At 40.6% G+C, this 22,510-nt stretch overlaps 1 protein-coding gene across 1 annotated transcript; it reads right to left on the bottom strand.

The window, feature by feature from the left end:
- Positions 1–3,516: 3,516 nt before the first annotated feature.
- Positions 3,517–22,488, bottom strand: COMMD5 (COMM domain containing 5). The gene is made up of 7 exons (XM_031602699.2): positions 22,260–22,488; positions 19,050–19,210; positions 17,931–17,959; positions 14,132–14,182; positions 9,990–10,085; positions 8,197–8,272; positions 3,517–4,029 (listed from the first exon to the last, which is right to left on the bottom strand). Exons 1-7 carry the CDS (start codon positions 22,423–22,425, stop codon positions 3,928–3,930), a joined length of 681 nt encoding a protein of 226 aa, XP_031458559.2. The 5' UTR covers positions 22,426–22,488; the 3' UTR covers positions 3,517–3,927.
- Positions 22,489–22,510: the final 22 nt, after the last annotated feature.

Genomic DNA, 22,510 nt, shown 5'->3' with positions numbered 1-22,510 from the left:
CTGGTCGTCTGATTGCCCAGCACAGGACGGGCGCAGAGGAAAAGGGCAGCAGTGATGCCTGCAAACTGCTGGTGGTGGGAGCTGTCTGCTTCTGAGGGTCACAGATCTTTATCCAAAGCCCAAGAACAGTGAAGATCTCGTTGTGGATGGCTTGTGGGCAACAGCTTTGGGACTTCTCAGGAGAAAGCAGCAAGCTCTGCCTCTACTAGCTCCTGGTGCTGTTAATTGGTGAATGTGAGTATTGCGTGGGGCGTGCCAGGTGCAGAGTGAACATGATAGCCACTAACTTAACAATACTTGAAAGCCAAGGCGCTGCTTTACTTCTCTCTGGCACAGCTGCACACCACTATCTTGTCCAACAGCCAACTCGGCTCCACAGACTCTGCCCTAGTGAACACAGTTGCATACTCTGAAGGTACATAATCAACCTGCATATGCTGCTTTTGTTTTGTTGTATGCTACATTCTGAAAGCAGGAGATTTCCTATGCTCACATACGTAGATATCTGTGGATTTGGAACAGCAGTAGGGCTGCAAACCCCTACCTACCTGCATTGCTTGGGAGATTGAGAGCTGATTAATCTTTCACTTAAACAGAACTTACAGCTAGGAGGTGACTCACTCCACAAAAGCACATCTCCTTTCTATGATTTTTCTACAAAGGGAAGTTTAATTTCTTCCTTTTAATGACAATGAGCACAATACTGGTTTTCTTCCAGCAGTTAATGGCTGGCAGAACAGCGTAAGAGCACGACTACATTCTTCAGCCCTCTTCTGGAGCCATAATCTGCATCACGCTCTCAGACCACAAAACCAATCCTGTTTCTTTCCCTTCCCATACACAACTAACTTAAATGTGACATTCTGACCTGCCATCCTTCCTGACAGTGCTCCTTCTCTGCTGGCAGCAGGGATGTTAAAAGCCATGTAGCAAATAAAGGTGTTTTATACACAAGTGCTCTCACACTCTGCAATAGTCCATAGGTGACAACAGTTTTGGACTGATGGCTGAGCCAATTGAAAAGAGGAGGCCTAACATTCCCTATACAATAAAGCTGTAAAGGGGGAATTTACTATGGTCGCTTGCCATGGTTAGAAAAATCACTAGAATTAAGATATTATATACATCCACCAGTTTAAAGAAATGGATGGCACCATCAAATAAAAGGACAAACAGAACAACCCACCAACCCCAGGGGTTGATTTTTTTCAGGGAAAACTATGGGTATAACCCAGGAAAGGTCCTTGTCACCTCCTGATCAAGTGATCAGCTTGACAAGACCTTGGGATGCACACAGCAAGCATCTCGTTCAGTTGGATCTTTCCCTGTGCAATAAAGAACGAGGGATTCACACTGTGTCCCTGAAGTGTAACTGAACCTAAAGTGTGCTGGGTAAAATCAGTTCTGCTCAGACATACCCAGAGTTTTAGAAGGTTATTTTTATTCTGTAATGAAATGACAATGCTCCCATGAGAAGTTCAGTGGAATTCAAATTCCAGAGCATTTTGGTACCAAATCAAGAAGACGTTTCAATGTTGAATAAATAATACTTAATTCACCAATTGGAAGGCTTATTTTATCAAAACTTAGGGACTATCTGCCAGCCATTCTCACCAGCCATTTTGGTGAAAAGATTATCTGTCGAAAGCAACGCTCAAGTTAGCTCCTTTTGTATGTAAGAAAAGCCCAAGTGTTTAAGTACCTGTCAGTGTGCACAGTAAACGACCAATAATAGCAAACTCCTGCATAATGTGCAGCAAGACAAAGGAGACTGTAAGGTCCATCATCCCTTCCAGAGAACGCAAGCATGCAGCCAGGAAGCTGGTCCATTTCTGGTGCACACATACCACTGCTGTCACAGGAGAACCACCAAACAAATATATGGTATCTAAAAGTATGTATTGATTCTTCTATGCTGCCCAATAAAAATGTACTTTGCAGATGTCTTCAGTAGCAGAATGCATTGTACACTCACACTGCATTCCATTTGTCTTGATAGACTTCACTAATAGCCTCAGTGGAGGTACGTTCTCCAGCTCAAAACCACATCAATGTAATCATTTACAAGGGCAAAGTTAGAACAAGAAAACGTTTTGTTTCACACTTTGTGATAATGTGATTCCAGGAGAAAGTAGAACAAACTTCACAAAGCAAAACCAAAAAGCAAACACCAAACTAATGCAATCTACAGTCCTCTTTAAACTGTAGGGGCTAATCTGTTTGTATCTGCTTTGGTGTGAGCTATGCAGAGTAGTTAAGGTACATGAATCAAACTGGGAAGTTGATGAGTGGCCTGCAAAGACAGAAAACAGAACACATGGCTTTTGAACAGTTCGACATCACAACATGCTTATGTGAATCTACAGGACACTTCATGTATAGGCTTGATAGGCTTTCAGGATTGTGACAATTCAGGCTGTCTGTACTTTGGTATGGACTGCCATCAAAGAAGACTCAACTTAAAAAGCAGGACAATAACATCTTATGGCTGTTGTGGTTTGTAAAATCCAAGAGCCAAGTTATCCTTCCCTACAGAAACACCTGCAGAAGTGTCAAAATCCTCCTGAACCCATGATGCCATATTCAGTAGCTTTTTTCTTTCTTTGTTTTTTTTTCCCTCCAGGAATGAGGGCAATAAAAGCAAGTTCTACACAAAATGAACAAGAGGAGTACAGGTGGCACTACTGAGATAGGCATCCTCAGCAAGCAGCTAGAAAATCCAATGCTTAACAATGGTAGTGGTATATGTGTTCTAAACTACCTGTGACAGGTGGGTAAACCCTGTGCCAAGGCCCATGAGCTGTGCTGTTTAGCTGTTCAATCTCCATGTCCTTGCTCTTGGGGAAAAACTCATTCAGGCACTGACTCAGGAATGCATCCCTTCTTAGCAAAGCCCTTAGGGACATATTTGTGGTCCCATTGAGTTTAAATGAGACTTAAAACATATGCTTCCTGTTAGGGGAGTTCTTTCAAGCTTTACAAATGGAGCAATGGAGCCTTCAGCCCATTCTCGACTATTTTATTGACCTGGGTATTGTTTGGATATACTTGCACTTCTGACTTTCATCCCAGGGACTGCATACAGCCTCCTCATCCTGGGGTCTGGCTTGTGCTGCTAAGAAGTGTATTAGCTGTAGTGATCTACAAGGCTCCTGTCTTCTGCTGCTGGACATTGTCACCGTGCCAGAGGTTTCTGCCCTGTAATAAGACTCAGACGATTCAGCTGACAAACATGGGAAATACATGAAACAAAGCAGGCATTCCCACTTAGAAATCGACAAGATTACTCCTGTTCAGTGCATACTGATCATCCAGGTAAAGATTTAGATTACACATTTTCTCTTTTGCAATTCCACTGATTTAGTTCAATCCATACTTCTTTCTTGATTCCCAGGCTCCCACTTTTCTTCAAAATTAGGTATACGTACCAACACTTGAGTCACTTATCAAGAAGTCAGACAGCAATTTTACTAATGCCAAACTCAAATTCACATTTGTCATACTACAACACAATAGTAGTTATTGTATTTTTTTATTTGACATGTTGCAGGGCTTTCTTCTGATACACACTGATGGTACTTCCGGTAGCAGGCTTTCAAAAATAATTAGAGTGATGAATCATAATCAGGAAGAAATGGTTCTTACATTTAAGACAGTTATTCAAAAAATGTTTTGATGAATCATGCAAAAAATGCTTGCAAATAGGATTATACTTCTTCGTCAATATATTTTTTGTTTTTTTTCTAAGTCTTAAGAAAAGAGCTTGTGCTTTTAATACTTGAGTTGAAAAAATATTTACAGCAGACATAATAAATGCTACATTGCAGTTACAAGACAGGCAAAGTGGTGATGGTCCCATGCTTCACCCTTCACAAAATTCACTGAAGGTTTCACATCTGTTCCGCCAACATCCCAGTTCAGAAGTGTTCAGTCCTGGATTTTCAGTATGCTTCTTTTCTCCAAATCATTCATTTCCTTCAGGATAAGAGCTACGTTGTATCTCAGCTCCTGAAACTTTGCAACTGGCACCTGAAACAGAAGGTTCAGTTTAACAAGCATGATACACCTTAGAAACTTTGGGCAGGGCACGCCTATGGAAGGTCAGTCCAATCTCTCTTTAACATAAATAAAATTAAAATAAATAAATAAATAAATATTAGAGTTAAGACAAAGTGTTGTAGGTTAATAAATCTCAGAGGCCATTTGTCTTCATAATATATGAATGAAAGGGAAGTTTCTGCTGCCAAAAACAGCAGGTATCTCTTGTATGTACCAGGAGCTGGATCTATGATAACACAACTCTTGCAGAGTCCCAAGGCCCCATACAAAAATGTTAAGTCTAAGCAGCTATTGTGAAACATGAAACTAGGTGCTCTTCTCTGTTACTGAAATAATGTTGTTTTTTTTTCTTTCTGATATTTCTTTATGTTTTAGAACAGTCAAATAAATATCCATCCTGGCCTATAAGCTAGTCTATAGTTCCCAAATCAATTCTTTCCAACTGCTTATTTTCCCTTAAGAAAAAGAAGGGTGGTTCAGTAGATTCAGTCAGGGTTCGTGATTTGTGGGCCTTTTAATTTGGACCCAGTGCTGTTACTAACTTCTGTCAAATCATCAGCTGCCTTTGTCTTTAAAGCACTTGAATGCTACAGCTAAAGAAAGGCCACCCAAGAGCTTATTATTTTTGCTTTGACATGAGAAGACAGAAATCAACCTGGAAAGCAGCCACAAGACATTCTCATTTTAAACAAGAAGAGAAAACAGATGTAATCACAACACTAGAAAAAAGTTATAGCAACTTAAGCATGGCCAAAATTAGCTAAAGCCAGTAGGAATCACAATTTAATTAACAGAAATTGCAGTGATGACTACAAAGATAGTTCAACTCTCCATAAAGGAAACTTCCACTCCTCACTCATACAGTGCTTGCAACTAACATGGGAGTATCAGACAGAATAATGTATCCAGTCACAAGCACTAGATGGATGTTTGAGCAAGCAGTCTGAGCCAGTAAAAGTGCACAGAAAACCAAGTCCTGAAACTACTGGCTTAGCTAGCTCAGGGCCTGCCCTAACTCTTCACTACTATTTAACCCAGATGGGAACATCAAACCATATACTTTTTCTAGGCTAAAGAAATGTGGCAATGAAACAACTGCTGCCATCAAATCCTTCTTATAACGTGAGGTCAAAATTTTCAAATAAGCAAATCCAAAATATCTAACCTACATAAACACACGCTACCCTGCCACATTCTCTGCAAAGTTATATTTATAGCATGGTCACAACCATAAAAATTCTGAGTATTTGGGTGAATCTCCTTTTGAAATGTTGTAAGAAGCATGGCAGACAATGCTCTGGGTATAAAAATCCAGTCCCAGATTTTATACTAGTCACTTTTTCAGATTTGTTACATCTCAAAATAAAGCTTCCCTGTTACCCCGGGGTGCCACACTGATGAGGTTTTGTGGATGCCAACTAGAAGAGATTAAACTAGATTCAATTTTTGAAGAAGTGTACACATAAACGTGACTTACAAAGACACTTACATGTCTCAAATATGAATTCTTTGAGCCTGTACACTTATGCAGGCCTCAATGTATATTTCATTTGCAACTGGTGCACTCAAAACAAGAGGCTTTCAGTTTAGAAAACCTATTTAATTAACTTATTTAAAAACTCTTTAATTCAACTAAACACTTGTATCAGGTGATACGTACATGTCATGGAGACAAGTACAAAGAATTAAATTGCTGTTTACAAGAGAATATTACCACAAAAAACTATTTAACTAATGAACACAGCAGCTTTCCATTCAAACTGAATACAACATGTTTCCCTATCTCGCCACCTATCCTGGTTAAAACCTGGTTTTACAAGGGATTAATGGTGAGTAACTGCTACATTGCAGAAGAGGCCTTATGGCTGTGTGCACCGACTGTAAGTTTACAGTTAGTTTCATAAATTAGACTATTGATTAAGAAGCTAACAAGATAATATCTTCAAAGAGATGACAGCCTGAGAGAGCAAAAAACAATGTGCTGCAATTCAGCACTGCAAATGCTACAAAAGTAACTGGATGAACTGATAGCAGGCATTTGTTTAAGCACAAGCTTCAGAGCTAAGGAGATCAGCTTTTCAAAGGCTAAGAGGTAAAACCAGGTTATAGAAATAACGTCTGCTCTCTGTGGATCATGCAAATATGGCACCTGTAAGTTATGGTTTGATGTAGATGAGACTCACTGCGAGAGGAGGAGAGAAAACTCACAGACTCCTGTAGCATTTCAAGCTTGAGAAGCCAAATGGAAGGAAGTATATTAAGCACTGTTAAGGCCCTTCTGAGAGCACATCTGAGCACAGGCATAGATTGAGGGGCAGAGGTTAACAGCAGCGCAGTGCACAAATACCCGTGTCTGCATTGGTGCAGCCCAGAGTGCTCTGCAGAGCACTGGCTAATCTACTTCTACAGTGAAGGTGCACAGTTCTTTGACAGAGTCCCTTATTACCCTGCTCACTGCAGCTGATATCAATCATATGAGAGGAATCCAGCATCTGAGTTGCAATTTGCAGATGCAGGGGAAGATTTGCAGGTGCAGGGGATGAGACCCCTGGGTTTGCTGGGCTCAGAGCAGAGAGGGCTGAGGGGAGGCTTTGTGGCAGCCACAGCTCCTTACAGGGGGCAGAGGGCAGCCTGAGCTTTCTCTCTGTGGACACTGACATACATACCACAAAACTCAAAATGCTTCAGCTCTTATTCGCTTTCTAAAAAACTTTCATCGTCAGAAAACACACTGCACTTAGAAAAAGAAAACAAAACCTAGGAGACCAAGCAGGACAACTTGTTTCTGTAACATACACTTCTAAAAACCGTTCATAATGGGATTATCTTCTGGTTTTATAATTTTACATAATCCCTGTAGGTTAACAGGACATCCAGTACTTGTTGGAATGAAAGAAAACTGAAGAGATGAGGACTATGTTTACCTGCATTTGGTTTTCAATCAAAGAGCTACTATCTGCAGGAAGATCACTCATCATAAAAAAATCCTGTTTACAGACAGATCTTTGGTATTAAGATCTTGGCAGCAGCAAAAAGCTGACTTGAAAAGCGAGGCATACAATTTGCTATCAGATATCTGCACTTCTGCATGCACCAGCCAGGCACAGCAACACGTCTCCACAGCAGACTAGAAGCAAAGCCCCAAATCATAATGAGCGTGTGCTAGCTTTTATCAAGTGAAACTCATCATGCTGAGAAGAGTCAACCTGAAGTCTAAAGTATCACTTAAGTTCCATGGAAGATCTCAGAGAGTGCTAACAGGCTGCTCTGAGGACTACCCACATTGAGGTGAATCTGATCTTCTGTGAAGTGAAACCCCCAACACCTGGCAATGTATAGTACAGAGTTTATACCTTCCTCAACAGCTGTACTGTGAAACATTACACTAAAATCAGTCCAACTCTCTGAGCCTAGAGTGCTTTGGTGCTTCTTCCAGACTACTACTAATATGTGTACTGTAGCCAAAATCTTTTAGGAGTTCAAATGTGACAACTGTTATGCACTGAACTCCTGTATGCACTACCATGTTATTTATAGAACAAATAGCATTCCTTTTCAAAGGTTAAAATATGAAAGAATGTATGCTTTTTTTTTTTTTCTGCAAGCCATTACATATAGTATCAGAAATACTGCAGCTGACTAATCCTGATGTAAAAAACAAATAAGCTTTTTACTTTCTTTCTAGAAGCGAGATCTGTGCTAAAGAAAACAAAACTACCTCTGCCACAGAAAAGAATATTTTACCAGGCAGGAAGTTTAGTAGTGCATCATATCTTATATAAACTACCCTAGTAATTTTCCTCTTCTAAAAAGCCATCATGAGGTTTGAAGGTTAGAGCTGATAGCAAAACTATGATTATAAAACAAACTAGGTGTTATGCAACAGTAATTTCCAGTAACTAATATAACTAACATTCGTATAACAAATGAGCTCTCAGCCAAATGTGCATAGGAATGAGGTATGAAATGATTTTGGTTGGCAATCAGTTATATATTGCATGTGGTTGCAGCAGACACGGAGGAAAGCAAACCGATAATGCGCTGTTTACAAAAGCTTTCATGTTTTAAATAGTAATTCAACTTCCTGAAAGAACTTTAAGTGCTTTCTTTTTTATTTGTTAAGGCAATCAGACTTACTTCAAAGCGATGAGCTGTCCCATCTGAAAGCTTCATCAGCATTAAAATGGATGGTTGAAGAGCACGGGCCAGTGAACTGAAATTATTTACATTATTAGTATTACAACAATAAAAATCAGTAGTGTGACAGGTACACCATTGTACACTGTACAACTTCAGGATGTTCCTATTGGCTTTACATGAGTAAATTTTTTTTTTTTTTTACAGAGGGAGTCCTGTCAAACTTACCTCACAATTTAGACTAAAAAGTTTGAATATCTTAATAACACCAAGAAAATGCTAACAAGAGGATTTTCATTTTACACAAACTATGACAGATGTAAGAGCTGACCAAGTCTGGCTAGCAATAATGCACATTTTTTTTAGCGCAGTTTTCTATATTGTAATAACTCTTTCCATCCCTTCATTCTTTCAACTGCCATCTCATCTGAGGAACCAAGCTCTCCCAGTCTTTATCCTAAATTTGGGTTGCTATTTATTTTACATGGTGACCCAAAGAGGGGAAATGAGCCATCGCTGTGCAGCATTCATCAATGGATGCTGCCACAACCTGCTCAGGTACTGACAGGTGTTCCAGCCAGAAGCCATGCCTCTCCACAGAGGCTGCTGCTGAATGATAAACAAGGATTCCCATAGGGAGGATGACTGTAAAGGAAAATAAGAAGAAAACCAGAAAAGGGTAACCTGTTGCTCCTGTGTTGTTTGGAAAGCAATCATAGGATTTGCTCAAAACTTGCAAGAGTTGTGCCTGAGGATGTTTATCTGTACATTTTGTTCTCTTACAGGTATAGATTCTTCTGCATCATAATATCTGTGTGGTGCTTTCAGCACTGCTCATCTGAGTCACTTGAACTTGTAGCTTGTGGCCATCACAATTTTCACTTAGGAGACCTTTTTCTTGTTTTCAGAAAGATTCCCCCCAGTCACTTATTGCTCTCTCAACTATGACAGCAGTGAGACTGAACTCTCTCTCAGATCCTGCAATGCAGGAACACAACAAGAAGTCACTTGTGCTAACAATTTCAGCTACTGACAAAGATTGGATCATCTTCTAATTTCTTTCATCCAAAACAAAAATCAGGAAAATCACAAAAGGTTTCTACTTCCTGTCAAGCCAAAGATCCATCCCATAACTGCCTCTGCTGTGGCAGATAGCAAGAAACCATTCACTGCAGGCATAGACAAGATGATCACAGAGAGGCTTTTATTCCTGTTTTGTGAGAGAAATTAGGAGGCAGTTCAATGACCACTGCATAACTATGGCAATGTGAAGGTGCTCTTCTGAAGCCTTTCTGCCAAATCTACAGCAGTAGATATGTAAATAGGGTATGAAATTTTATTTAACACACACTAAACATAAATGATAGCCTAATTGAGAAACTGAATAGACAATTTCCCTCCCCTTCTCCTGGCTGGCTGCTTGTGGCTCAATCCATCTAATTGCTTCTATCATTAGGGACGACTGTGAAGTTGTATCAGATCTATCAGGTTTTAAAATAATGAAAGACCAAAGCTTGGAGTGAAATGATTCTAGCACAGGAGTTTTAGAGAGTAAACAAATAAGAAGCATAAAAAAAAATATCACTAGCAGAAGATGAAAACAACAGCCTGTTGGTAAGTGCATGTAATCTTTTGCATATCAACTGACATACAGTGTTAAAAGAAATCCCTCTGTATCTTACCATTTAATGCAGTAAGATAGACTTCAACGCTTAATATTTTAGGCAGCATAGGAAGTCAGTTTAACCTGGGACAAAATCTCTTCTGTGGTCATGCAGAATTCTCTTTTTTACCTTGTAGATATAGCTACGTCCACTCTCCACTTGAAGTCCTGGACATTTGGCAGCCTACTTGCTTGTGTCAGGGCTGTGCCTTCAGAAACAGGACGCCTATAGAGCAAATCAGAAACAAGAGGCTGAAATGCAAATTCACAAAAGCAGCAACAACCTTAAGGGAGAATAAGATTCCTCAAAACAAACCTGTCTGAAACTTGTTTCTTGTTGTAGATCTATCATCACTTAGAGAGATTTCATGAAATGGTTGAGATTGGAAGGTTATGTGGTCCAACCCCTGCTCAAGCAAGACTACCTAGAGCAGGTTGCCCAGGAACACGTCCAGGTGTGTTCTGAACACCTCCAAGGAGGGAGACTCCACAACCTTTCTGGGCAACCCGCACCAGAACTCAGTCACCCACACAGATGACCCAATGGGTCTGAACGAGCTGAGGGTTTAAGATGGCTATACTCAAATTACCCATTTTTCTCATGTTTAACTGCCATGGCAGTTGTCAAAGAAAGAGAGACAAAGCTCTTCCGTGTGATTCCAGTAAACTCAGGTCATTACAGATTTTAGTAAGAGTCACTGTGGTGGCTGGCCTATCTATTATTTCAATTCTCACGCAACTGTGAGGCACAGAGAAAGGGACCTACAAATATATCTTCACACAAATCCAGCAGGAACAAACAAACAGGAACAGAAGACAGATGACTCAAGCCACAAAGCTGGACTAAGCTTCTACAGAAAGCACCTAGTATTAGCTCACAGCAGTGTTTTAAATGTAATGATATTAGAGTGTACTCTGAAGCACATTTTAAAATTAAATCACATAGTGGCTCTTGCTAATCCAGCATACTTTACAAACTCCAAATTCCTTATGTAATATACGTGTCAACCCCAACACAACCTTCATGACTTCTATCTAAACTACTGTTTGAGAAGGCCCAGACTTCCTTTATTACTTATATTACAGGAAGAATCAGGCTCATCAAGCCTAAGTTTCATTGTGTGAGGAAATATAGTTGACATTGATTAAACTTCAGGTGGTTGACAGTCTTTAAAATTTTAATAGCATCTTAAACTCTAGGTAAATTAACAAGCCAAATCTAATACAAAGACATAACAACCACCCATATTTAGATATACAAAGAGAATACCTTCAGAATGACATCATTCAGCTGGTCCATTAGGAGGACAGACTGGACTTAAGTGTTACTTACATCATTATTTTTTTGCTAAGTATCCCATGTCTCTGGTAGTTATTTACGGTACATTTCAAAGCTACTCCAGCTAAGGGCAGGATAAGAAACATTACATCCTTTATCCATGGTGCTAGACATAATCTAATTACAGAGTTTACCTCAGAAAAGAATCCCCTCTGAACAAATCTGGGACTGTAAGGAACTCGGACTCTTTAGTGCAAGTGAGCCAGTCCTTTTAGAAACTGCTGAGAAAGATTAATGATTTGATAAGGTACCAAATACTGATAAGCTATGATCCTCCAATACTCTCGCATTTAGCAAAAGTAGTATAAGAAAGAATGTATTCCTTTTTGGGGGGGCAGTGCTGGTCAGAAGTGACATACATCCCAATGGTACAACAAAGTAACGAACAGAGAAAATAGATCAGCGGGTTCCTACACACTGCACAGTACTGAATAGGAAGTAGGTCACACAGCTGGGAGCAACCATAAGGAGTCACAGACCAGAATGGTCATTAGCAGGATTAAACAATAAGAACAGGCCTTTCGCTCAGTGGTGAGTTGCTGCCAGAGCATTGCTTAATTTGGGAAATGCCTAAAAACAGCCACACTGCTGCTGCATCCTTAAGACACACTAACTCCCTTCAATGGAGGACAATCCATTCAGTGTAGCAGCAGCACTGGGCACAGAATGAACAGAGATAACAGGAAGATGTTACAGTGAGTAGTGATGGGAAAGGTCAGTAGTGTCCAGAGACTGTTAAATTATAGCATTTCTGTGGCCAAAATAGACTGCACTTCAATACCAGCTCCTCAGAGTCACAGTTTTTATATCTCAGATTCAGCTTCTGTCAGCACTTTCTCAGGGAGGAGAGGATTACAACTGCAAGAATCCTGTAAGGCTGACAGTGTGCATAGTGGCCAACATACACACAGATATTACAAAAACCCTTGATCAAACCATCAGCTTCCAAGAGGAGTAGCAAAATGGAGCAGAAGACGACTTAATGAACCTTGTATCCACAACCTATGCAATAAAACTACATTTTACAAACTCTCCGTGCCAACAGCTGCAATACACTGCCACCCCATGTACAGTGCCTAAGACACAAGTTAGAATGAGTAAAGCAATATGGATCAATTACAGAACATCCAAAATGGTATGCCTGCTGACGAGAACATCACCAGCCAAAGGATGCAACAGAGCAATTGAAGATGGAAGATTTGCGAATTTGGAGCAGTAACTGACATAACAATATCAAAATTGGAGACAAATTTGGAATGGGTTGTGATGCACATAATCATACAGCCCAGCAGGCCACTGAACAGAGAAAATGTATAAATTAGTATGTGTCAAATGGCACACAGAATGCTTACTCTTGGAAGAAGCTAAAGCTATGCTATCTAAAAAAATACGCAATACATTTACTATAAACATTCAAAGTGGGGGAAGTTATGGCTATGCTGTCTCTTAAAAAAAAGTTTTAATTTCATACGCTTATTTGATGGTGTGAATGTGCCAAGTTTTATTTCCCTTACAGTCTATATAGTTTGATGGAACTATGGAGAAACAGAAATAAGAATGTTAAATTTCCAGCACTTCAGAGTTGTTGTTTAATGAACAAAATGTCAAAAATAGGATAAGATGGCAGAAAAAGTATTAAAAACTCTGAAATTGATTTTTCTGGGTTATCTAGCTCATAGTGAATTTTTGATCAGATGCTATTGCTTAATACTTCTCTTATCACCACAGTCATATATATTTACAATTCAATAAGCATATGCATGATTCACTACTACACTTAAAACTATAAAAGCAGATCTGTCTAGAAATCAAATCTGAGGTGCTCTTCTCTGATCTCAAAACACAAAGCAAGATTACACTGGATAATCACAGCTTTTGAAATGAGAAAAAGCCATATTTTCCAGCATCGTGATTTCACAGTAGAAAACAGACAATCATGCATGCTTCAAATGACATCTATATTTAACTTCGTTCTTGTTCTATAATTCTCGTTCTGTATAGTTCTCGATCTCGATGTATAGTTCTCGTTCTATAATTCAAACAGAATAACAAAGAAAATATGAGAAGGCTGAATTTATTTTTTATCCCAAGAGCCATTCATTTTAAAGTAAGATTTTAATCAAGGAAATTAAAAATATTTTAAATGTTGGTAACAGCATTCATACCCTTGTGAGGGAAAGCAATGATTGCCAGTGTATCTGAAACAGCTCTAGATTGGTGATGCCATGTGCTGAGTGACCTCACCTCTCAAGGAGGAAAGCTCTACACATGCAAGAAGCTCAAGCAATTCAACATACAGAGGAAAATAAATATAATTGAGTAGAGAACACAATGGAGTAGAAAAGAGTAGGAAAAAAAGGGAATCCCTCTAAGGAAAAGCAGAGAGCCTTTTCAAGAAGTTTCTGACTGGTACACAGTCTGAAGGTAAGGAGGTATATTGCTTGGTGAATGAGTAACAGCTAGTAGAGCAGATGATATCTCATATATCATCAAGTCGCTCAGTCTGAATTCAGCTGTACATTAAAACATGATTAAATGCTGTCTGAGAAAGTTTCTACAAATCACAGCATGTAGAAGGATGCTTATTGCTTGTTTCTCAACAAAGCAAGCCTTTCACTTTTGCTCTAACTTGCAATGATGATGATGATAAGAACACTTAATTCTGCAATTTACTCTTCATCTGTAGGTAATGATTCATTTTACAGAGAATATTTAAAAACTGGTGATGATCATAGAAAAAAATGGAATTTTTTTTTTTTCCATGAAAGCTACTTACTGCATAGATAGGCATGAATTATAGATACTTAAACTGAATCCAAATAACGGGACAAATCTTTCTCTCATGAGTTTAGAGAATTTTGCTGTTTCTTCAAGAGGCCTGGAATATGCGTATCTGCGGGGCTGCACAATGCATGATACACAAAAATACTGACCTGTTACCAAAGACAATACTGGAAAAGTCCGTGATGAAATCTTCTGGTATCCTTAAAGAAAAGAGCAACAGAAAATAGATAAGTGTTTTGTAACCACAAATACATGGGCTTAGCTGCAAAAACCTATTGCAGAACATAAAAATAGTATCAACATTTTCCATTTTGCATTGCTTAAAATTGCCATCATCTCTTATGTAAGCACTTCAGTATTGACTCAGTCTATGCTCTCAGGAGGACAGGCTGTTTTCACAAGAACCCTAAAAGCTATGCTACAACTTCCTGTACTACCTAAAATGGCAACAGTGAGTTTCAGAAGAACCCTGTATTTGCCTAATTTCTCTTAGTAAAGAAGTTTTACTGATGGCTCTAACAAGCACAGAAGGCAGATGGACAACACACACTGATGAACATCCCAAGCCTATACATTTCATTTCACTTTCACCTTAAAAGTGCAATGAAAAGAAGACAGAATGACTTGCTCCCTCAAAAGTAAAAACAGAAGCCCTTGTAGCTAAGAGTACTTACAAAGAGGAACATATCCAACATGGGGAAGGCAAGGATAAATTTGATGAGCCCATTAAAACAAGCTGAACAGACTAACTCACTCCATCTGCCTTTTGCACTCCATGACTTTACCCTATTCCTCTGCTGCTGCTCCTGCTTTACAAATAAGCTGTTGCTGATTTCCAGTTCAATATACCAGGCTGTGAGCTGCAAAGACTGCAGAGCAAACATTATCTGTTCAGCTGCCTTTGCACAGAGACAGTAACCTCCTACAGAGAGGCATGCTGGACAAGTGGAAGAAGTAACTGCTCCAGCTGCCACAGTTTAATCCAACACTGCCAACAGTTAAATCCAAGCAGTGCCCTGAGACATTACCCACCACTGCCTTGAGATACACAGCAGTCTATCAAAGACAATCAAAGCAAACAAAGAAGTTACCTGTCCTAAAGGGCTTACAGTGTGGGGAAAAAAAGCAACTCATCAACTCACACAGTGGAAAAATGAAGTAGCAGTTATTTGAGTTTGAACCCTTTTGAGAAAAAGTGGGGTTTAAACAGGTTTTTAAATAGTACTTGGATAGAACTGAATTCATACTAGGAAGCCAGTCAGCTGAGGCAAACCAGGAACTGAGGAGGGGAGACTGATTTTTTAGTTGCATGTGTCTCTTCAAAGAGATGAGAGTTTCTGCAAGCATTAGCTATACTACCTGTACAAACATATCACTTAACCCACCAAATAGCCTCTGAATGTAGCAGAAAAGCTGAAGAAAGGGGGGTTATAATACAATTACTGTGATAACTATCACAATACTTGTTTGACTGTAAGACTGCAGGTCACTAAAATAGAAGCATTAATGCTACCTTTATGCTTGTGTTATTTTTGCCCTGAAATTAATGATTTTGCTGAAAATTCTGTTCCCAACTCAAGCAGCTTATCACATACGAAGCAGGTTAGACACAGAACATGGTGCAGCTCAGGCCTGAGGTACAGGTGGTTATCAGTTTTCAAAGGAACATTCTGAGAATAAGACCTACTGTAAGGATGTCTCAATCCCATGTTACTGTCCTGAGCCAGAAAGTTATTAAATGAAGGAAAAAAATAGCATCCAAAATTTAGTATGATTTCATTCTCACTGGTTGAGTTAGTCAGGACAAAAAAATATAGGCTACAGTATGGCAATCCTATGAAACCAGTAGTAACGATCTAATTCACCGCAAGTGAGCATGGTTCCCAGCCTCTTGCTTTCCAGTAAAACTAGAAGCCAATATCAGCTGCACCACCAGGAAACTGAGAAGACAAGACTTTGTATAGATGGAATTAGGCTAATTCTCAGCTTCACTGAAAAGAACAAACTATGAATGAGAAATGAAAACAGGTAACCTAGCTCAGATCTCAATCCTCTTAAAAGACACATTCGAAAGAAAATTAAAATAAGAAATATGCATTTTTCTGCCTTAAAATGCAAAATACCTGCCCAAACACTGGATGCCAATAATGCTAAGACACTGCTTCTCAGTTAATTCTGTGTGTTCTTCGTGCACATGATCACAGGATGACCAGCAGGAGTCACAGCATGAGGATAAAAGTCTGAATGTAATTAGTAGATGCAAACATTTCACGTTCAGGCCCAGCTGTACTGGGAAACATAGAAGCTGACATTTCCCAGAAGAAACAAAGGTGCTGAAGGTGGTAGCATTTACTAAGTGCCATAACTCGAGAGTAGAATGAGCTGTTTACTATTCTGCAAGCTCAGCCACAAGGTGAGGAGAGCTACTCAAGAGAAAAAAAAAGACTGTTAGAGTCCAAATAACCTCCAACAATCATGGGAGCATATAAGCCACAATGAGCAGCACATAAAACATATGAGTGCAAGCAGCACAAATGCAGATACCTGACCTATTGCTGCTGTATCAGTCAGGTTAACCAAAACAACAAAACACAAAAGATTTAACACAATACAGCGGAGAGAGAAAAGATCATTCAGACTGAAAAGTCTTTTTGTATTTCCATGCATAATCCATGAAGTTCAAAAAACAATACAAAAGTGTAAGGCATTGAAGCATGGTCAGATGACAAGGACAGAGGATCAGGAATCTTAATTTCCAGATACAGGGTACACAGCCAGCCCAGCCAGTGATTTCTGACACTCCTGTATACTGACTTTCTCCACTGTTCAAGAGAGGAATATTCACCTACCCCCAGAAAACTGCCACGGAGCTTTTGAAGCTCTTCATTATTCCATAATCACATTAAACACATTCTGTGTGCACCTCAAAAAACATCAACTTCCACTGGGCCAGAAGAATTTCATCAGTTTCTTACTGACTGACTTTAACCTGGGTGTGAACACTGCAGTGTACTGGAGGAAGCAGCTTGCCTTTTAGCTCCTAAGCCAAAAGGAAAGCCAAAGTCCAGCTCTCTGCTTCAGACAAAAATCAACAAACCTGGCACTGTTCAACATGGCCTTGATTCCAACTCACCATCTGCATCCATCTAAACCTGAGCTACCTGAAGCTGCTCATGAAGTAACTTATGCTTATGACTGATCTGAGAAAGAAGACAATCTGCAGGTTAATGGATAAATGAGGATGAGAAAAGAAGGAAGTAGAAATCTCTATATCCTAGATAGCAATTAGAATGCAAAGAACTGGAGGAAATTAGTATTTTAAAATATTTGAACCTTGGTGCAGAAGTTTCTCTACAGATGAAAGCATCAACTGCTGTTATTCTCTTGTTACAACCAACTATGGAAGTAGGAAAAGACTATAAAGATCATTACTATCTAACATCTGGCTTTTAGAATACAAACTTCTATTCACAGATACTCTGAACAGTTGGGTAACTGGCAGAAGAGATCATAGCTGAACAAGGTGGTAGCATTTCTTGAGTGTTATATCATTGGCCTTTCAAAGAAGAAAAAAAGTAGGGCAGTTTCTTAGCTTCTGAAATGTTATCACTGTCTTACCAAACATGTTAAAAAATATTGCAGGGCAAGGTGAGGATGGCAAAGAGAAGGTCACTCACATTTGCATAACCTACATTACAGACTAAATTAGACCGATCTCCTCAGCATGCAAAATTTACTGCTCATGCTCAGTGCTAAATCAAATCTTACACAACACCTGTTTTTTTCCCTCTGGTTTTCTATGACATTTTGCAACACATGCATTATGTGTTATTTACAGGTAATTTCTATACCAACTTAGTTGTGTAAAAAAGTTGACTTGGGAAGGCAGTTACATAAAAGTTATGAAAAACAAACAGATAGGAAAAAACCAGGCATTAACAGGCATACCTGAGCTCCTTCAGGTCTTCCTTGAAAATCTAGAAAGACAAAGAAGGTGAAATTTTACAGGATATAGTCATGAAAGACAATTTCTTACCAAGTGAATTAACAGTAGCTACTTGCTTTCTATCTCTCACCCAAAAATTTTAGTCTCAAATGCCAGTAATTTTGAAATGACAGATTACTCATTGGAAAGAATTTCCAGAAGCGTTCAAATTAATTTGTGAGAAATTAATTTTAAAGGCTTAAATTTCTCAGAAGACTTGATGTTTTGAAAGCTGTACCCCAGCCATTTCTTTCATGTAGCTATTCACAACACTATTTGTCTTTAGAACAATTACATGACCATATTCTCACTTATGCTTTGCAGTAACTTGTTTAAACTACAACATAAAGGCAGTGGCAAAAGATGAGCACTGTCTCCCTGTTTCCTGCAATGTGTGTTTTCCCAATATGCCTGGGTCAATAAGGACACAGTCTGCTAACTAGAGACAGGTGTCAGAAACTCAGAAGAGGTTTGCTCACATAAAAATAAAATCAGAAAAGTGTAAGAGAATATAACATAAAAAAAAGAAAATAGCCATGAAAAGGGAATACAAGTCAGGACCATGGCAGGTATATTCACATTCACAGAGAACATCTATAGCATAAACAGAAACAGCACTTTATCCCAGTTCCCACTAGATTGTTCTGACCATAACTCCTTCCTTCCCTTACGGTAGAGCTATGAAGACATAAAATTTCTCATATTTGTTTGTCTGTAAGAGTAAACAATAAGCACAATATATGTGAACACACAGGGTAGGAAAGAGAGTTGATGCCAATGAAATGACACTTTGCAAAGGTTTCTTTAGGAGTTAATAAACATGCATAGTAAACAAGATGCTGAAGCAGAAAAAGATACAGTAATCTCTTTCCTGTAGATTTAATAAACACTCTTCTGAAAAGCTCACTGTAAATCTATGCAAGCAAAAAAATCTCTATCTTTCTAACAGTTTCTTCTAACTGCTCTAACATGGAGCAACATCTTCATGTGGAGCTCCTCACTCTGGCAAACAGCAGCTAGATGGTAACTCACATGTGGCACAACCGTAACTGATTAGGGCTCTGGGTCCTCCCACAACTTACTTCTTGTTTGAAAGTCGATAAGGGGAGTCTCAGTGCTTCTCGGAGGAGGGTATACATGCCAGAAATGAGGAAAGCAAGTTGCTCTTCAGAGAGATTGGTGCTTTCTGCAATCAGCTTGACTGATTCTTTGCAGTCTTTTCCTTCCAATGCATTCACAGTGACTGTGAATAAGAAAACAATGCAAAATCCCTTTAAAAAGTGGAAGACTTGGTGATAGTGAACATTTCCTATACCCACGATTTTACTTGTTCAGTGTGCTGACATTTTTCCAGATACTAAGCTATGACTTCAAGTCACTGTAAAGACATCTATCAGATCATCCTCCACCACAGCTCAGTCACTTTAGGAAGAGAACTTCAACATATTAAGATTTTGCATTTTGAAACTGAAGATGTTTTAACTGTGGAATATGTTCCAGTGGGACAATGGAATTAAGATTAATAAAAATTCATTGCTCATGAGTTCAGGACTGACTTGAGCTTCTATCATTAAAGTTCTTCACATCTGAAGCCGGCTTACAATTTAATAATCTTATACACAGGTTTGAAAGCAATGAGACAGTAAACAATTCAACACTGTTTTCCAGCTTTGCACATAATTTATCTTTCAATAGCAGTAGAGAATAATGATTAAACAGCAAGGAGGCAAAAATAAACCTTCATGTCTTGTAGTCTGCACAACAATACTGCTTTGAGGGAAATGACTGTTAATCCATGCAGCAATATTCCATACTACTAACTGGTGTGGCACGTCAAATTCAGTGATGAGCCCTGAACCACTCACATGGCTGACTCAGTTTGCCCAGCGCCATCACAGTGCACATTCTGCACAGCTTAGCTAGGATGGGCAGGGAGCTACTAACACCAAGCTTCCCTCATTGTCTGAAAAAGGCTTTGCTCTAAGACAAAGAAACTCCCTTTCAGAAGAGGAAGAAAATCCGATTTACTGAAAAAGCCAAGTGCATATCAGCACTGAGGCCTCTTTACTGCATCATGTGCAGAGAGGACACAGGTTGCTGATTACTACTCACCTATTTAAATACTGCTCCAATTTGTCTAGACAGCTTTTATGACAATGTCTTCTTAACCAATCTTAACAACTGGTTAAAATCCATGTCTTCTTTTAAAAGCTACTCACTTTGCCTTAGAGTACAAGACTTTTTTTTACTCAGAATTGTTCAAGGAACACAGAAATATCAGCTGACCCAGCATTTCTAACAGTCAAATGGAGGGAGAACAATCCAAAAAACATCCCAAAGAAGTCTCTCTGCTAAGCCACTTGCTCCCAGTAGAAGATACATGAGGTCACAAAGTTCTATTTTAGCAGAGCCTACAATACTGGATAACCCTGAAATAATGGTGTGTACAGTTCTTATGTCTTTAACCAAGCAGGCACATGAAGCACCATCTGATTTTTTAATTAATTATTATTTAGTGATAAATTGACAGCAACAGCCTCAAAAAGACAACTTGGTGCAAGCACCGGAGCAATTTCGACACAGCCTGTTGAAATCCAAGACCTGCTGCGTTCTGCAAGCTGCTAATCACAGATCATCACGACCAGAAGACACGCGGATGCCTCTGCCAGCCCTACAGGGACCGACAAACCCACCCTCCCGGCGGCGAACACGAGCACTGTAATGACCCAATACGGCATTGTTTACTTGCTCTACCCTGAGATCCGAAGGACTGTTTGCTCCCCCTAGGGTAGCAAGCAGGCATGACACACCAAAACGTGGCTGCTAATCTCAGCCATCCCTCATAGCGTTTAGGGGACGGTCAGGCTTCCCGGCACCGACAGAAGTTTTTACCCTCCATTGTCCCAGCACTAGGCACCAAGTACAGTTCCACGTCTGCAGAAACTTCTGTCCCTATATGTCGCTTTATCACGTTCAGATGCCATAAGGAAATCCTGGCTACACTGCCTCATTACTGGCAATATGCAGTAATGCTTTTAAAGACTTAAAAAAACAAACCAAAACAAAAAACCAACATGCCAGCTACCAGATACTCTGAGTTCATATTGACTAAAATGAGGAAAAAGCCTGGGAGGCAGTTAGTAGAAAGGATGAGCACAGCAGGATCACAGCCCTACCAGCATAGGATAGGGGCTGACCTGCTGGAGAGGAGCTCCGAGGACTTCGGGTATCTGGTAGAAAACAGATTGATCAGGAGCCAGCAGCATGCCCTTGTGGCAAAAAGAAGGCCAATGGGACCCTGGGGTGCATGCAGGGAACGTGGCCAGCAGGTCAAAGAAAACACTTGCCCTCTGCTGTGCCGTGGTGAGGCCACATCTGGAGCTGTGTCACAGAATCACAGAATCACAGAATGGCCAGGGTTGGAACCATTCAAGGTCAAGGACAATTCAAGGATCATGAATCTCCAACCCTCCTGCCACACGCAGGGCCACCAACCTCCTTGTTTAATACTAGGCCAGGCTGTCCAGGGCCCCATCCAACCTGACCTTGAACGCCTCCAGGGATGGACGGGGCATCCACAGCCTCTCTGGGCAGCTGTTCCAGCTCCTCACCACTCTCATAGTAAAGAACTTCCTCCTGACCTCCAACCTAAATCTTTCCTCCCTCAACTTAAAACCACGTCCTGTTCTGGGCTCCTCAGTCCAAAAAGAAAACTTCTAGAGAGAGTCCAGGGAAGGGCCACAAAGATGATGAGGGGTCTGGAGCATCTTCCTCCTGGGGAAAGTCTGACAGCCTCCAATTCAGCCTGGAGGAGACTGTGAGGAGATCCCCTCGCTGTTTATAAATCCCATAAGTACATTAAAAATGCAGGAGTCAAGTTGATGGGGCCGGGTTCTTTTCAGTAATGTGAAGCAACAGAACAAGGGGTAACAGGCAGAAACTGGAACACATGAAATTCCATATAAACATGAGGAAAACCCCTTTTTACTTTGAGCGTGACACAGCTGCCCACAGAGGAGCGGGGTTCTCCTTCTCTGGAGATACTCAAACCCACCCGGGTGGGTTGCTGTGCCACTGCTGGAGGGAACTGCGTCGGGGGGTTGGACTGGGGGAGGTCCTGAGGTCCCTGCTATCCTCTATGGCTCTGTGATTCTGATTCTGTAGGCGACTCTCGTGGAATGTAGGGAACTGCGGAATACGCGGCACCGAAACGCGGGGACAGGCATCGCGGAACGGCCGAGCGCCGCACGGAACCCCCTTCCCTGCTTGAGAAGGCCGGGGCCGGGCCGTACCTTTCAGCAGGCGGCGGAAGGTCTCCTTGTCTACTTCCTGCAGGCCGCGGGCCATCGCCTCCACCTCGGCCGGCAACCGCGGCCCCAGGAAGCCTCCGCTGCCGCCGCCGCCTCCACTCTCGCCGTGCCCGTAGGCCGCTCCCGCCGCCTTGCCCACCGCCGCCATGGCAGCGCGGCCCCACGCGTGGGCCGCCTCTCGGCCTCCGGCGCGGCAGGGGGCGCTGTGCTGTGGCGGCGCGCCGGAAGTAGGC

The sequence above is a fragment of the Phasianus colchicus genome, chromosome 14 (assembly GCF_987193195.1).
Source record: "Phasianus colchicus chromosome 14, bPhaCol1.hap1.1, whole genome shotgun sequence".
Classification (NCBI taxonomy): Eukaryota; Metazoa; Chordata; class Aves; order Galliformes; family Phasianidae; genus Phasianus; species Phasianus colchicus.
The sequence above is the reverse complement of the archived record's forward strand: the minus strand, read 5'-3'. Positions and strand labels throughout refer to the sequence as shown.

Bases quoted from the DNA above. Each gene is read 5' to 3' on its own strand.
- COMMD5 (XM_031602699.2), bottom strand. From the start codon at position 22,425: ATGGCGGCGGTGGGCAAGGCGGCGGGAGCGGCCTACGGGCACGGCGAG. The intron at 19,211-22,259 runs GTACGGCCCGGC...TCTTATTCACAG, and splicing joins CTTCCGCCGCCTGCTGAAAG to TCACTGTGAATGCATTGGAA. The intron at 14,183-17,930 runs GTATGCCTGTTA...CTTTTCTTTAAG, and splicing joins GAAGACCTGAAGGAGCTCAG to GATACCAGAAGATTTCATCA.